At 40.1% G+C, this 16,856-nt stretch overlaps 2 protein-coding genes across 8 annotated transcripts in view; one reads left to right on the forward strand and one right to left on the reverse strand.

Annotated features, from left to right (window-relative positions):
• Positions 1–4,787, forward strand: part of LOC145941913 (uncharacterized) — a 246,211-nt gene extending 241,424 nt beyond the window's left edge. For 4 of the 7 annotated variants that reach the window (XM_083048327.1, XM_083048328.1, XM_083048330.1 and 1 more), the window contains 5 exons: positions 904–1,409; positions 1,744–1,988; positions 2,360–2,933; positions 3,187–3,445; positions 4,218–4,783. In XM_083048327.1, coding sequence (XP_082904453.1) covers positions 906–1,409; positions 1,744–1,988; positions 2,360–2,933; positions 3,187–3,445; positions 4,218–4,387 — 1,752 coding nt within the window. In that variant the 5' untranslated portion in view covers positions 904–905 and the 3' untranslated portion in view covers positions 4,388–4,783. Of the gene's footprint in view, positions 1–198; positions 1,410–1,743; positions 1,989–2,359; positions 2,934–3,186; positions 3,446–4,217 lie in introns of those variants that run through there. The other 3 variants (XM_083048333.1, XM_083048334.1, XM_083048332.1) reach the window with 3 other exon arrangements.
• Positions 4,788–5,800: 1,013 nt separating this feature from the next.
• On the reverse strand, positions 5,801–16,479 carry LOC145941475 (uncharacterized). Its single transcript, XM_083047586.1, has 5 exons — positions 16,411–16,479; positions 16,298–16,329; positions 16,010–16,092; positions 11,754–14,747; positions 5,801–9,541 (listed from the first exon to the last, which is right to left on the reverse strand). Exons 1-5 carry the CDS (start codon positions 16,477–16,479, stop codon positions 6,258–6,260), a joined length of 6,462 nt encoding a protein of 2,153 aa, XP_082903712.1. The 3' UTR covers positions 5,801–6,257.
• Between the last annotated feature and the right edge of the window lie 377 nt (positions 16,480–16,856).

Raw genomic sequence — 16,856 nt, forward strand, 5'->3', positions numbered from 1 at the left:
GCAGTGGTATCAACGCAGAGTACTAGAGAGAGAGAGAGAGAGAGAGAGAGAGAACCCGCATCGACGGAGAGAAGAGAGAGAAAGAGTCTCTGCAGGTGAGAAGGAGAGACAATACGGCGCCCGTTCTCCAGTTGGAATTGACCAAGTCGAGAAGCAAGGGAACAGTAAGCAGTGGTATCAACGCAGAGTACTGGAAGATGCAAAATGGACCAAGCATCGGCCAAGTGGGGATCTGGATTAAAAGCAAACGAGGGCAACGTCTCGGCAACAGAGCCATCTCGGACCTTGAGGAGTCGAGGCCGCGCTTGTACTCGAACACTTCCGCTTTTCCGTCCGCATTTCGTGACGTCGCTCTGTCATCGTCTATTGTTGTTGTTGTCGGCGCGTTGTTGGTTCCCGTAACGGGTCTTCAGGCGCCGCGGGCCTCGTTGTTCATGTAATTAAAGACGACTCGGACGACTAATATCACACGGTCAGTGCGACGCGAATTGGCCTCCCTCGTCGACGCTTATCGCCGATAGAATTGAATAGATGATGTGCCAAGAATTTACGGAGTGAATGGCAGTGATTTTCGACGAATTGCAATTTTTCAATCATTTTCTAAGGAATCCAGCTCGACTAAATTATTGTGGTTTCGTCCCCCCATTAGCTTCTCCATTTTGTCTAATGTCCCTGATTGTTTAGGACAATGTTTATTTATAATTTTTGTAATTCTTCCTTTCTTAATAAAAGACGATATCTCGTAAACCGCGTAAAAGAAATAAAATTAGCTTATTATATCGTGAAATAAATTTAAAAAAAAATTATCCGGATAGTGCTGGAATAGCCGATAAAAACGGAAGTGTTTGCTTAATAAAATTCTGAACAATGGACGAAATAAAAGAAAAAATCTTCGTGTTTCAGAGATGACACCGAAAGGATCGCTCTATCTGCTTTTGACGATCTTGACGTTAGACGGATCGCAATGCAACACGAGGTACCTTGTAAAAATGAGGACGAATGCGTCCGAACTGTTCAAAACGAAGGCCGACAATTTGCGGATACTCCAGGATCCGATAGCGATCACCCCGAATTCTCTGTATAACGATAATGCAGGAAACGAGGGCCAAATCGAGGACGAGAGGATGACCAAAGAAATATCGAACGTTCAGTACAATCGAAGAAATTCCTTCGTCGAAACGTCGACTTTTAATCCGGACGTGCTCAACAAGTTTCTCGAGGAATACGCGAACAAGATAAAGAGCACTACCGAGAAGAGCTTCAAGTATCCTTTCAGAATCGTGAAACCACCCGCGGAGCCGCTCGTCCTCGAAGTCGACGACGAAACCACCGAAACCACGACAACAATTCACGAACAAGATGAAAAGTTCGATCAGAATTCAAATGCTACTTCAGCAGAGAATGATACGGTAAGGAAAAAGTTAAAATAATAGTATCTTATCTTTTTTTTATGAATTCTTGAATATAAAAAAAAATAAAAAGAAATATAAAAAATAAATAAAAAATAGTACATTAAGATAAAGATATAATAATATTCTAGTTCAAAAGTTCTATTACAATTTACATTATTTTTTGAAGAATATATTAACTAAAGATATTAAAAAATTATAATACATGATTAATAAATCTACAACACATATAAAATGCATTAACATGAAATATAAATATCTCCTGTATAATTTTTATGTGTTTATCATTATGTAATAGAAAAAATACGTTAATGAGTTTCCGGTTGTCTCTTAGTTGAGCGAGGCACTAAACGACACCTTGAAGAGGAACAAATATTACGGTACAAATACTTACGAGGACAGGAACGGCTGGGTGACGTTAGAAGCAATTCCGTGGTCTAAGAGCAAAATTTCCAAGTGGCAGGCCAATCCCAGCACGCAACGACCTTGGCCGGAGATAAAGCCGTGGGATAAACCGAGCATGAAACCATGGGCCGGCGACTATACCATCAGACCCACTTATGAAAACAACAAACCGTGGTAAGTACCGCAACCGACAATTTTCCTTTCACTATGCGATGCTATATACGAATTCGAAAATAGGCTTCGTGCTCATTACGACGGAGAGAGAGAAATTTACTATTACCGTCCAATTGAAACTTTCTTCCTCGCGGGTTTACACAGTCTAGCGATATCTCATTTAATATATCAATAAAAGTCTCGTAGAATATTTTTCTTCGCATTTTATTTCTGCACTTTATTTATGCAAGAAGAAAATGCAGATTAATTTTTTTAACAAATTATCGAAAATAATCTTTAAACGACATCTAATTAAATACATGTCTATTTTTCTAATACCGAAAGTATTTTTCGACAAAGAATCACTTGCTAGCAAATGGTCGAATCCTTAGGTACGACAAGCCGAAACCGAATTGGTCCGATAACAACGAGAAGCCGTATCAGAAACCGATTCCCCGTCCCCCTTATCACTCCGACGACACGGCGCAAAAGTGGCCGTACTACGGGAACAAGTATGAAACTCATCATCCAAATAGCGACATCATCACGGACGATAAACCGGCCAACTTCCCCAACACTTGGTCCAGGCCTCAGACGTCTCTCTATCATTTTATCGACAAGTACGCGGATAAGGATCAATCGGGAGACGGGAGCAATTGGCACGATTACCCATCTAACAATAAGTACGAGCAAGATCGAACTCGACCCACCCTGATCACCGAGAGACCAAACTTCTCTCATTATCAGTACGTGAATAATCATCCACCGAATCATCCGGCGAGCGGTGACGGTCAGTGGATCCTCCTGTCAACGAATCGCGGATATTCCAAGTCGAGACAGAGATCCATCAAGATCGATACGGTGAACGTTCCGGAGACATTCAGGGTGACCAATATAACCGGAAGTCGCGGAAACGGAAATAGACAGAACAGGCCTCCGCTATCCGTGATGACATCGAAACGCCAGGTTAGGCTAGATGATCAATGAGAGAAAACAAAGTTTATTCTAATTTAGAATAAACTGTGTCTTCTCTCTTTGTATCTCACATCGAGCCATTTTTTAAAATTTAGTTTTCATCCGAAATTCTTCATAGAAAACCGCGAGTATTCATTCATCATATAATTTCGCGATATTAATTATTATTATATATATTTTATAATTATTATTATATCAATGAAAGTGTTATTGATAGCCGCTTTATGAAAAATCATTTACCTAGGTCAGATTGACGGTGTTGCCGTCGATCAACGGCACGAACACGACGACGTCCCACGGAGGTCTTCTGGAAGTCGAGAAGACGTTCAAGAGCGTCGAGCAGAGCCGCAAGGAGTACGAGATGCAGAGGCTGACGACCGAAGCGAATACCCCGAACACCCCGAACACCCCGAACACCCCGAATACCACGAACAAAAGACCGATCAGGCACACTTTGAGCGGAAACCCGTCGAGTTCGGCAGTTCTGGCAGCAGTCGGAGCAGGTACAGCTGTAAACAAATATAAAATATGTATACTTAACAAATATTCACCTTTTAAGTTGACGTATAAATTTAAATAGCATTGCGTTTAAATTCTTTGGTGTTTAATAAGAAGGTTTTGCAAACATAAATATCACAATTAATAGATATTAATTTAATTATCAATTTAATGTAAAATTGTAAAGGATATTATTGTGATTTAGTCTAAAATATAATTGCTAATATTTGTGTTATTTCTTGATGCAACAACGTTAAAAGTTAAATAATTAAATTTCTTCTCTTTGTCCTTGTATATTTTTTTATGAACTATATATTATCATGAAAATTTTATCGAATCGTATATTATATTTATTACGTCAACAGTAACCTTATAGTAAAAATAAATTTAATTTACATAAGTTGCACGTTTTGATTTTAAATCTTAGAATCTTAATATACAGAATGTTCCAAATCTTTTGTGACATCATTTAATGACAGAAATTACTTAGAGACAAAAATATTAATACAAAAATATTGAGACTGTAATAACTTTGAAATAAATAATATTTAAAATTAAATAATCAGATTAATAGAAGATGTCCTCAAATATCTTATTCTCGATATTGATTTAATTTTGTATACATCGAGCAAGATTTCTCTTTCCTATTTTATCTTATTTATATTTAACTTTATCTTGCCAAATCTGTCATTAGGTATTACGAACGATCTGGGACACTCTGCCTATTTGCTTAATTTAATTTATATGTAATTATCATACCTATATATGCAATAACAGGTATGTTGCCGGCGACAATGGCAATGATGATACCGATGATGCTGGGTCGTCGAAAGAGAGATTTGAGTCTGACAAATCACGGCTTGAACAAGTCTTACGATCTCCAAATGAATCTGCATGAGCTCGCGAGGGAATATAACACCCAACAAAGGAGACCGATAAGACTGTAGAAATTAAGGTACAGCAGAACCACTCGTTTAACATTGAAAAAAAATACTCAGTAACGGCGATGCAAAAATGGAGAACGCGCGATATATGCAAATGACTTGGAAGTTTCAAACTCGGAACAGAACATTGAGAATTGAAAAACAAAAACAGGTATATTGAATAATTTGCCCACAAGTCTAGTGCATTTTTACTCAAAATTTAAATGAAAATGTAATTTCGATGCACATTAGATTTAAAATTGAACATATATATGTACAATATCCGCGTCTGTAAAAATAATTATATATATATATTATACATAATGCTCTCTTATATATTATTTTTATACATATATTATATATATATTTATATATATAAATTTTATATGTATATATATATATATATATATATATATAAAATATAAAGTGCTTATATATACTATTATATATATAATATATTTATTATATATATGTATATATAAAATACTTTTTACAGACCATTTCTCGAGACATGTATTGATCAGCTAGGCTATAGATGTCATAATACTAAGAATGATCGATATGTTTCCGTCCGTACTTACATAGGCGAGGATATAAGTACGATCGATTTAGAAACGATTATCCTCTATTGTTGTCTCAGTAGAAATAATAGTGAATAGAGAAACGTGAAAATCACAAAGAATCAATTTTCGCAGGTCGTTTTGCTACTCGCATGTTTTGCTACTCCGCTTTGAATTACCAATTTAATTTTAATTGCCGTACTTGACAGAGTGGTTGAATTGTAAAAACAAAAAGCGAAAACATAATTCATTTCGACTTTTATCGCTACTCATGAATTTATAATCCGTATTCTACGCTTGAGGAGACATCGCGACATAAATATTCAATTTATTCTCCGCTAATAAAACAAGCGCGTCAACATTAATTTGTAACAGTTTAATTACATCAGTTTAATTGCGCGTAAGTTGTCAAATTGGTATTTATTGAAGATTGTCGAGAAATTTCGCGGATCGTTTAGTTTTCTTATTGAGAGATATGATTTAAATTAACTTGCAATAACTTCGCCAGAAATAAATTCTAATTTTTTAGCACGACACGTTTGCGTATGATGTAACATAAAGAGAAAGAGAAACAAGAGCGTTTACAATCTCCAATATTTATTTACATAACTCATATCAGGGTATTACATAGAGAGTTTACTTATTTATTTATTCATTTATATTTGTTTCAGTTATTTATTTATTTATATAGCGTATAAGTTGCCTAATAAAATCGGCTCGTCCGTTTTTCTTTATTTTTGTTTTCTCGCTCTCCGACGAGACGAGATGAGAGCAACACTCATACCAAACAAATTATGTAGAAAGAAATTGAACGATTTTCAAATAAAAATTTAATCGCGATTTTCTGGAAGAGAGAAATTTATCGAAACCCCTCACCAAACCTCCCGCTCGTCGTTCATTAATCAAACGCATTTATCTTTAAAAGCGAGTTGCACCGTCGTCGATCATCGAAGAGGATCCTGGCGAAAGATTCGAAGAGGAAGACGTCACGCGTTCACCGATGTACAATATAACAGTAGTTTGTGTTTCTCTTCATCGTTTTAGCTTTCTAAGTGAAAGGATGATCGTTTATCGGCGATGCAAACAGAGAAAAATGATCGCCCGTGAAATCGCGTCTCGAATCGACCGTGAAGAGATGTCCTGGGAAGATGATGATGATGCGCTGCTTCTCCTCGCGTTTGCCGGCTTTTCTACCGTTAAAGAGGCTCTTCGGGATCGCGGTCGATCCCGAGTGACGTTTCCGAGCAAACGCGATCGAAATGTCGTATATAAATTATAACGCGCAAGAGAGACAAAACTTTGATCGCCGCTCTTCAAGTTCGTCCTCGTCATCCTCATTCCTCGCCGTTGATCCTCTTCTGCACGTGACCCAGATATCGCGCGAACCCTTCGCTGGCATGTTTAAGGATCGTCAAGCCCAGCCTGAACTTGATCTCGGCCACTTTCTTCACGAAGTCGAAGAGACTGAAGCCTTCCGCGGGCTTCTTCGTGGTCGAGCTCTCGAACCATTCGACAGTCGTCGCTTTCGTGTCCTTCGGATTCGACGTCGTGCTCGCGGAATTCGTCTCTTCGTCGGAAGAGATCTTCTCCGAGGAGGTGGTTGAATCGTCCTTGGTTTGTTCGACTGTCTTGGGAGTAGATGAGGAATTTTCGGAGGTTTTCGTCGCATCTTCTAGATCTTTCACGGTGGTAGGAGTCTTCGTGGTGGATTCCTTCGCGCGCAAATTGGTTTCCTCGTGCAGCTTCTTCCTCTGCCCCTCGAAATCTTCCACCTCGTTCTCCTCGCTGGTATTCTTCGTCTTTCGTTGGTCTCCGCCAGGCAGAGCCGAGTCGATGATGTCCAGAATCTCGTTGCTCAAGTCCTCCTCCTTCTCCGCCTCCTCCCGCTCCTCCTCCAGCTCGTGTTTCGACGGTATCACCTGTATTACCGACTCTCTCTTCGACCTTGAACGTCCGTTACCAGTTACTTCGCTGGTAACGGCGGCGCGTTTGACCTTGAGAGATCGCGGTCCATGTTCGACGGCCACCGCGGTCGGCGTTATTTCGATCTCCTCGTATCCGTCGTCCGATCTGACGGTCGAGGCCTCCAGGTGACCACCGTAATTGTGCACGTCGGCTGAATTCGGTGGGAAGTTCAAACCTTGCGCGATGTCCCTCTCGAACTGCGTCTGCCCGATCTCGGTCGATACGTAATTAACGCCGTTCTTGCTGTCTACCGGCAAAGCGGCCGCATTCACGGTTTCAAAGGGATATTCCTTGGGTACGTTGCCGACCACAAACTGCCGATTCGCCGATTCCGCGGCTTCTGCGGCCAGGTCCGACTGCTTGCGATCGTAATAGACCGGAGTGGTTTGAGCCTCGGCGTATCTGAAGTCCGTGTTTCGATACTTAACCCCCGGCTGGGTGTTCTCCATCGTTTTGTAAACTGGCGATGTGGATATGGATGGATATCTCGCGTCGGTCCTCTTCGTCGTCTGCGTGTCGTACGCACCGTCGTAATGCTGGTAATGATAATAGTTGCTGTTGACCCCTGGATACTTGTTCTCGTGATTCGTCATACCTTGAAATACCTTGGACAGCACCTCCTCCTCGCTCTGTCCGTAATTACCGCCGTACTCCTCCGGATTGTACTTGTAATTCTGCTCCACGTCGTAGTTCCTTCGGGAGATGGTCCCGCCGAAGGGATACAGGAAGTACGAGGCTAAACCGAGACCCAGACCCACCAGCGACATTACGCCGAAGCTGGGCATCACCTCGCGACTGAGGAAGTTGTAGATCTGAGTGCTGATCGCTTTCTGCGGCTGTTTCTTCTTGTTCTTCGTCGCGAGCTTCGTGTCGGGCGCGATCTTCGACTCCTGGATCTCGTTGTCTAAGACGGTGGGGTCCGTGACGTCTTCGCTGGTCTCCATCAAAGTGGAAACGATCGTCGCGACCGTCGTCGAACTTGGCGCCGTCGAAGTCGTGGATGGTTTGCGTCTGCGAACCTTGTTCTTCTTCCTCTTCGAGTTGTGTCTCGGCCGCTTAGTCGTGGTCGACGTTGCTGTTGTTGTAGTAGTCGAAGTCATCGAGGTCGTTGAAGTCGATGTCACTTCTGTTTGCGTATCCACGTTGATCTTCGTTAGCTCGGGGTTGAAGTCGAACTGCAGGTCTATCTTGGAACTATTCAGATTATTCGTATCCTTCTCCACGATCTGCTCCACCTTGTCCTTGTCGAGCTTCTCGATCTTCAGGATCGGCGCGTTCACCTTAATCGGCTCAATTTCGATCTGCGTAGCCTCTTCAGCAGGCTTCTTCAGCTGCACCTTCAGCACGTTATTCGCCTTCGTGCCGCTCGGCTTCGATCTCACTGGCACTTCCACGAGATCCGCGCCAGATAAATCCGTCTTGGACGCGAAATCGGAATCTAAGGTCGTTGCGGTCGATGGCGAGGTCGGAGGTAAAGTGGTCGGGGCTTTCTGATTGTCCATGAACATCGAAGCTTTTATCTTAGTGACAAATATCGGTTTTTCCGTATTCTCCGGCTTGTTCTGCGGAGTCGTGATGATCTGAATCGGTTTGAAGGTCACCTTCTCAATCTTACCAGTCGATGCGATCGTCTCGTTCTTCGTGGTTGTTTCAAACTTGACCGTGGTTCTCTTCGTCGCGGTAGGCTTCGGTCTACCTTGTTGACCCGGTCTCGTCGGCTTTGTCGTTCTCGGGGTAGTACTCTTCGGTTTAGCGGTGGTTCGAGGACCCTGGTTCTTCTTCGTCGTGGAAATGGTTGTCGAGGAGATCGTTTCGTCGCTCGTCGAAGTGCTTACAGGTGTGGTGCGAACTAGCTTTAAAGTCGTCGTACCCGAAGAGGATTCCAACGTCTCCGAATCCGGAGTTTTCTCTCTCTCCGGTCTCGGAGTAGTCGTGATCTTCTTCGTGGTTGTTGGAGTAGTCGGCTTCTTCGTGATAACGCTTACCTTCTCCGTGGTTATGACGGAAGATATCAACTGCGGTGTACTCTTCTCCGCTGTTTTATCAGACTGCGAGATCGGTTCCACTCTGTCAATCGACGAACTTGGTCTGACCGTCAATCGTACTTCCGTCTGGAAAGGTTGCTGCAACTTCGTCTTCTCGGTCTCGGCGCTCTTGACAGTCGTGGACGGCGGATTCAGCAGGATCCACGTGGAAATACCGCCGGTGGTTGTAGAGTGACTCTTATAGGCGTTCATCAGCCTTGTGGAGCTCATCTCCCGCTCGAGTTCTTCCTCCGTCATTGCCATTGCCTGGCCAGGATGGCTGCTCTCGAAGTAACTGAACTTGGAATTTATCGGCCTGCCGAAACTTAAGCCAGCGGGCTCCTCCGAGTTACCGATTTCCGAACTGACATCTCTGATCGACGAAGATGTGTCGCTTTCTTCCGAGGACTTCAGCGTCGTCGTCGTGCCATGTTCTACCTTGGTGAGCTCTTTGTTATGCACTTTCATCACTTCCTGCGGACTCGTAACGTTGAGAAGTTGAGTGGCGACGGTTCTCAAGGATTGATCCATATATTGCAGATCCTTCAAGTCACGATGGGTGACGTTTCGCTGCTCGCTGAAATAAAATTTCACTGTCAAATTTTGTCGAGAAGTGATTTGATCGAATGCTGTTTCGCAAAATAACTTTCGATTTGAATAATCACACGTGTTGATACGACACAGTCATATAATGTATAATCGCACATTTTAAATACGAAAATTGTAAAGGATTGACATCTCGCAATATCTAATTATCTCGTAAATTTCTTTTATAATTTTTATTAATTTTATTAAAAGAATAAGATATTATATATAATTTTGGAAAAAGTCTCTACTCGTAACAGTGTGTTATTATTCTTACCTTTTATGTGTAATAGCTAAGATTTGATTTTTCGCGCAGTAACAAACAAATTATAATCACTAACATTACGCATGCAATTAAAGATAAAGTTAAAAAAATAATACGGAATAAAGTAATAAAACATAATATAATTTTAAATAAATTATTACATCTATGTGTTTCAAAGAAATTGATTAAATTATTATTTAATTTTAATTAAAACTCTTTTAATCAAAAATCTTAAATTAAATTTGTTTTCTTGATTATGATTTACATACCTAAACACGTTAATAGTTTTCAAGAAGTTAATGGATTAAATCAATTAAAGTAATTAAGAAAAAAGTTTTGCTAATTGAGATTTTTAACAGAATTAATGTTCTTTGGTTAATTTTTGATTTCAGTTTAGGTGAATTTTATTTTAACAAAAATTTGTATTTGAAGCATAATTACACAAAAATATACTATATTTTCTGTATTAACTACAATGCTAACTTGATTGACTTGAAAGTTTTAAAATGTTTAAGTATCAAGTCAACAAAAATAAAATTCTACTTATTAATTTAAATAAACAAACAATTATAATATGGATAAATGCATTAATTTCATCGATTTGTATTATTTCAACATTTGTACTATTTGTTGATTCATTTTTACTTAATTGTTGTAATATATTAAAATTATTATATCAAAATGCCGTGTTGTTACGTCACGTATGTGTGATACAATTTTTCTTTTTAATTGTATATCAATATCTCTTTCTCGTTAATTTATCAGATTCAGATTCTATATTTTGTAAAATACATAATTTTGTATATTTCTTGCTTTGTACATATTTTGAGATTAAATTTATTTTTCTTTTCAATGAATTTTGTTGGTTGTTAACAATAACAGGATAGGACTTAGGGAAATTGTAGATGTGCAAAAATAGGAACATACATTTTTATATAATATATACGGAAGCATAACAGATTATATATTTATTCACAAGAAGGGATATTAGTTTTTGTTTCAAATGTTTTATTAATATTACACATTTGTTGGCACACAAATATACTGCAAATGCCCTGAAATGGTGTAAGCTTTTATTACGTTTAAATATCGACACGCACAGCAGGAAGCAATGATTATATAAAATTAAATATTTTATAAATATTTTATCAAAAAACATATATTAATTTATAGAAAATTTATATAAGTAATAAAAAAGAGCGCAATACACCATATATTCCACTATTGAACACATGGCTATAATAATCATAAATAATATTAAGATGTAATGAAATACTAATATATGTATATATACACATATCTATATGTATATATGTCTCTGTATTCATAAGTCTTCCTTCTTTGAACAAATTTACATTATATTGTTCAATCTACACGATGCTATTTATGTAAGCAAATGTTTTCCTATCATACTATTTTTGGCAACAAAAACAAAGCTACTTAATATCGTATAAAAATATATTATAAACTTATACACTTTAGCTTATATAATTGTCAATTATTTTATAAAAATTATATCTACTAGAGATTTTTCTTTTCACACACAGAAAAAAAGAAAGAGAAAAGAAAAAGAATGAAAAGGAAGAAAAAGAAGTGTGTGAAAGATATATTCATAAAATAATAAATAGATATTCTATTCATTTAATCACTACATATTATATACCCAAATAAGCTTTGCTTTTACGAAAAAAATCATGTATTAACGCATCCACATGTTCTAAAATAAATATAATCTCATCTATCTCTTTCTCTCTATCTTCTCTTCGCTTCTTCTATTAATTACGTACCATTGTCAATCAGCTACGAAACGATATGAACAATCACTACACTCATTCGAGTCCTATCTAATTTAATTAATTCTAGCGGAACCCCATACTCTTGCTTCATGCAAGCTTAACCTTCAGACTTCTACCTTCGAAATAACGCCAAATCATTTCGAAGAACTATATACGAGCATTACGAGATCAATCGGAAGTCAATTCATCTCCTGCGCTTCTTCCGCCTGCTTTTCCATTCGTTCAGACCGTTGTATTTGTGCACGGCTTGTTTAACGAACTCCTCGACATTCGGTCTGAATCTGACCGTCACCTTGTCCGCGGCGCGTCCGAAGTCGATGACGTTCGGTATCGCCCACGGAAAGACAACCGCGGCGACCCCGAGGACTCCGGCCGCCATCGCGGCGAAGGGCGCCGCGGCGAGGCTGAAGAAGCTGTAACCTAATGGATTCAGTAGAGAAAAGTACGTGAAGACCGAGGCGACCGACTGCAACACGCCGCTCGGCGACATGTCAAAATCGTCGTCGTCGTCATCTTTGTCGACGGACGATCCCGCGGCACCCTGCGACGAAGCTAGACCACCAGCGCCCGATAAGCCGGGTCGACCGGGAAGACTCGGCAGCGCGGGAAGCTGCAAGGAACCGGGACCATTGATGGCCTGACCCGTCGCAGCATTGGACGAAGACAGCTCGTGAGCGACGGAACCGGAATCAGGTGATCCAGCGGAAGCTGCGGTGTCGCCCACAGGATCATCATCGACGGATGATCCGACAGGACCATCCGTAACCGAATCCGTCAAAGGAACGCCCGAGTTGAGCACGCTGATCTGAGTGTTCTGGAAGACTTCGACGCTCGACAGTTCTGGGGCAGAAGCAGGATCAGACAAGCTGGGATCCTTCTGGGAATCGTAATAATCGTTTTGACCTGGTCGCGGAGGCTCAACCAAGCCGTAAGTGCCGATCGACGCGGTTACGTAACTGTCTGAGGAATCCTGGGAAAGATCGTCGATCTCCCCGGCATATTTGTCGCTCTCGTCAGCGTAACTCTCGGTTGCCAGCGAGGTCTGATCTAGCTCGGTCGGTTCGCCACTCGGCTTGAACACGTTTGTGCTCAAGACGTGGGAGTTGACGATTATATTCAGATCGGTGCAGCCTTCTTTGCTCTGAATAGTATTGTTCACGCGGGTGTAAGTATTTATGGTGATCGTCGGACAGTTATATGACGAGGGGAAGGTATTGGTTTCTTGCTTAGAAGGTTCTTTGTTCTTTGAGGAAGAAGAGGAAGTCGCTTGATCAGTAGATGTCGTGCTTAATTGAGGCACTTTCGTTACATTCGCTTCCTTCGAACCGTCGTTCAGAATCTGGACCACTGTATTCTGCGTCACGAGTGTCGTGGGATTGTAAACGGTCTTGTTCTTCAGCAACGCCGCGTCGGACCAGGAAGAAGAGGAGGTTAAAGTAGGAGAAAGATTCGGATAATCTGTCGCGTATTGTGAACTCGGATATTCTTCATGATATTTTATTTCGTCGAGATCTTGACTCTGGGACGGACCCTGAAGAACGACAGTCTCGTAACGATCGTCGTCATGATTGTTCAGCGGCCGATTGGGTTCCAAGTTTTCGTAGATCGATTCGAAGACCGATTCGATCGGTTTATGATCCTCGCTGTCATTAATCAATTGCGTGTCGTTCGGCCGGATCGTATCCACCTTCAACCAGTGGATGATCTTCTTCACGCTGGCATCGATAATCGGATCCGGATGATTGTAGTATCCGTCGTTCGACGATAAAATCATCGGCGTCTGATCGGCATCGTGAAAGCCGGACTCGCGATTCGAGTTCTCCTTCAAGGACGAAGTGTACTTCTCATCGTTGTACAGAGCCTCGATATTCTGGAACGTCTCGTTCGGCCAGAGCTTCAAGTACGCGTTCTGCTGTACCGTCGATGTACCGTCGACTCTCTCGATCTGACTCGACAAGTTCTGAGCATGCGAAGAATGATGGCTCTTCGTCAAATGATGAGGATTGAACGTCGCGTGATCGTTCAAAGCAGGCCTCTTCGCAGCTGTTCGTGTCAAGTGGTTCTTCATCGGCTCTCTCAGCTGAACATTGTCATTAGGCTTCGGCTTCGAATTCAGGGCGACGTTGCTGGAGCCTCGATTTAAAGTGGAGAACGGATATCGGAGTTTAATGAAGTTTCTATTGGAAGTTATCCCGGGTCTGCGAGATGCGTCATAACGGACTCTCGATTTCGGATCTGAGATGAAAATCGGACGGGTCAGTGCTGTTGAATTATTCAAATCCGCGTGCTCGGCATCGACAACAAGGCGAAAAGAATCGGTTGCGAAAGCAGTCTTCGGATTTTCGTGCAAAGTCACGATCGAATCCGTACTTTTACCAATAGATTCGTGATCTTTGTGGATGGAACGAGTTGATGAAATAGCGCTTTCCCGTGGATCAATCGAGACCCTAGTTCTCGCTAGATTCGAAACCTGTTCTATTCTCCAACGCGACGTATCATCTCCGAGAACACGTTTATTCGCAAATGACTCTGACTTGATCGAACCTGATCTCTGTCGATTTTTCGCGATAGAAATATCGTCGCTCGTCAAACCAGACGCATGATGATTCGCCAAGAAATTATTTCCCGAAGAGTACCTCGTCCGAGCGACTGTCGACTTGAAATTTCGATTCAAAATCGCGTCGAACTTCGGTCTCCCTAAATTATAATAATTCCCGCCACCTACTATTCCAGAATAATCGATCTTTCGATCAGTCCCTGAATCGGAGCTTCTATTCGACGCCGAAACGAACCTCGTGGAATTATTAGAAGGACCACGAAGAGAAGGTGATCCGTCCGCCCTGTTCGAACTTGGAACAACGCCTATCTCCGCGATCTCGCCCAATACGTTCGTTCTCGAAAGACTCGTGGGTGCTTTAAATTCGGACGTCGTCCAGATGTCATCAATCTTAGAACGACGACGAGCGGCGCCGAACGACAACGATCGCATTGTCGGAGCGAGACCGATCGCGTTATGCTCGCGTGACGAATCGACACTATCGCGGAAACGTGTGATATATGACTTTCTATTACGTCCGGAAGTCCCCGTATACCTGCTATCCCGAATTGTATCGTGCGTCGCGTTCCGGGCTTGAACGTTTCTCCATCCCGCGTCGCTCGTTTCCGCCTGCGGCGCCGAATTCGCGTCGCCTGCAAAGCGAAATATTTTATTTTAAAATTTAAAAACATTTTTTAGAAACAAGAGAAAAAGAAGTTTATACACAGAGAGAATTTTCTCTTAGAATTTACCCTGAAAATCATGGTAATCGTGGTACATAAAGTATGGAAATAACAATAAGGTATGGAAAGAATTTTAAAAATATATTTTATTAATTTTACTAAACTTTTAGTAAAATTAATCAAACATATTTTATATTTTATTGTAATAGATATTATTATTTTTTATTGTGATAAATATTAATCAGAGAAATTCTCATAAAATTCTTTCCATATCATATTGTCTCTTAATTACCATGATTTGGGTAAATTTTAAGAGATTTTTCTCTCTCTGTGCAGTAAACGGGATAAACACGTTGAAAACATGCTACATTAACAAAATTTATAATGCGATACTCTAATCATGCAACAAAATTTATAATGCGATATTCTAATCAATATGCCAATTACTGTCAATTGCCATGAAGCTATTATGCTGTGGCAATTTGCAATTGCTGCAAGTTTAAATACACGCTTCCGCTTCTTTCTTAAGACATTCGATTTTGTAAGAAAAGCACTATGGGCGGTATAACGCACGAAAAGCAGTGACGTAATTGTGATAAAAAGGACAAGTTGTGATTCGACACGCTACAACAATATATAATTTATGTACTATTGAGTAATTGCACGTTTGATGCATCGCATGCGTTTTCTCCGTAATGGAACGTTGAACGAAGTCCATTTTTTTAGAAATAAAAGGCTCGTTATCGAAAATAGTAGGGAAATGAATAATTGAAAAATAATCCTTATACGTATACGTGAATTGCATGCAAATTTGCGAAATAAGGAATTGGAATTGTTATATTAATTAGCAAAAAGTTACGTTAATTAAGTAATTATACAATTTTTATACAATAATTAACAAGAATTATATTAATTAATTTAACATTAATTTATTTTATATATATATTATAAAATAACTAGGAAAGCTATTAATTATATTAAAATACATTTTTTTAACTGTCACATATAATAATATTAAAACACATGAAAAGATGACAGATTTACGATTGGATAAACACGATTTGTTAGCTACGATTGCACCGTGTAAAAGGCATCAATCTTGCGTTAGAAAACGTTTTCTGCTACTAACTCGTTGCGCGCGTTACGTGATTTTATTGCTAAACATTACCGATTATTTCCGTCGCGTTACAATATTGTCACGTATAATGTGATTTTTTTTAAAGGAAACCTACCGCTTCTTTGAGGCCTAGCATCGCCTGATCCTGCGACAAGCAGGATCACCACAACTTTAAGTATCTGCATCCGCATCTTCGCACTGAAACAAGATTAAAAAAAGAATTAGAAAAAGAAAGATAAAGATTTAGAAAAAAATATGACTCTCTATATATAAATATATATATACCTATATAAAAAGGACTGCATTTTAAAGAATTGTATTTTAATATTATTTCTTTATATATATATATATATATATATATATATATATATATACACACATAATCTATTGTGAAATTATTTACAATTCAGAAATGGCCTTATCGAGAACGATGCGCTGTGAATTGTAAAAAGATAAAGGGGGAGATTCCGCGCATCGCGAAATATGCTAGAGGCTGTCCTCGACACGTTGACCTACACTCCTAAACGTCGAACCTGATCTTGAGCAATGATCTAGATCGTAGATCTCGTTGCACGCGTATGGCATTATGTGACATCGGGAATCAGTCGAGAGTAAGAGAACGCAAAAACAATTTCGTGATCGAAATGAAAGGCGCGATCGAGTCGATACAGAGGAAGGCGACAGGAAACGGTGGAGCAAACGCGGAAGTGGAAGGTTTTAATTTGACGACGACAAAAGACGCGACGCTTGCATCAACGTTCATAAGTACCTATATGCGTAAGCACACTATTGCAAACGAAAATTTACATATGTATTTACCGTTTTTAAGTGTGTTTCGACAAATACTTTGGCAATATTTCGCATGTGTTTCATAAAGACCGGAAATGTTAATAGAATATATATATGTATACACAATATTTTCTCTGTTTGATTATGAAATGTCAAACAGATGAGAATATATG

The sequence above is a fragment of the Prenolepis imparis genome, unplaced genomic scaffold (genome assembly GCF_030444845.1).
Source record: "Prenolepis imparis isolate NDT839.2.m4 unplaced genomic scaffold, iyPreImpa1.0 SCAF_10, whole genome shotgun sequence".
In the NCBI taxonomy this organism is placed as follows: Eukaryota; Metazoa; Arthropoda; class Insecta; order Hymenoptera; family Formicidae; genus Prenolepis; species Prenolepis imparis.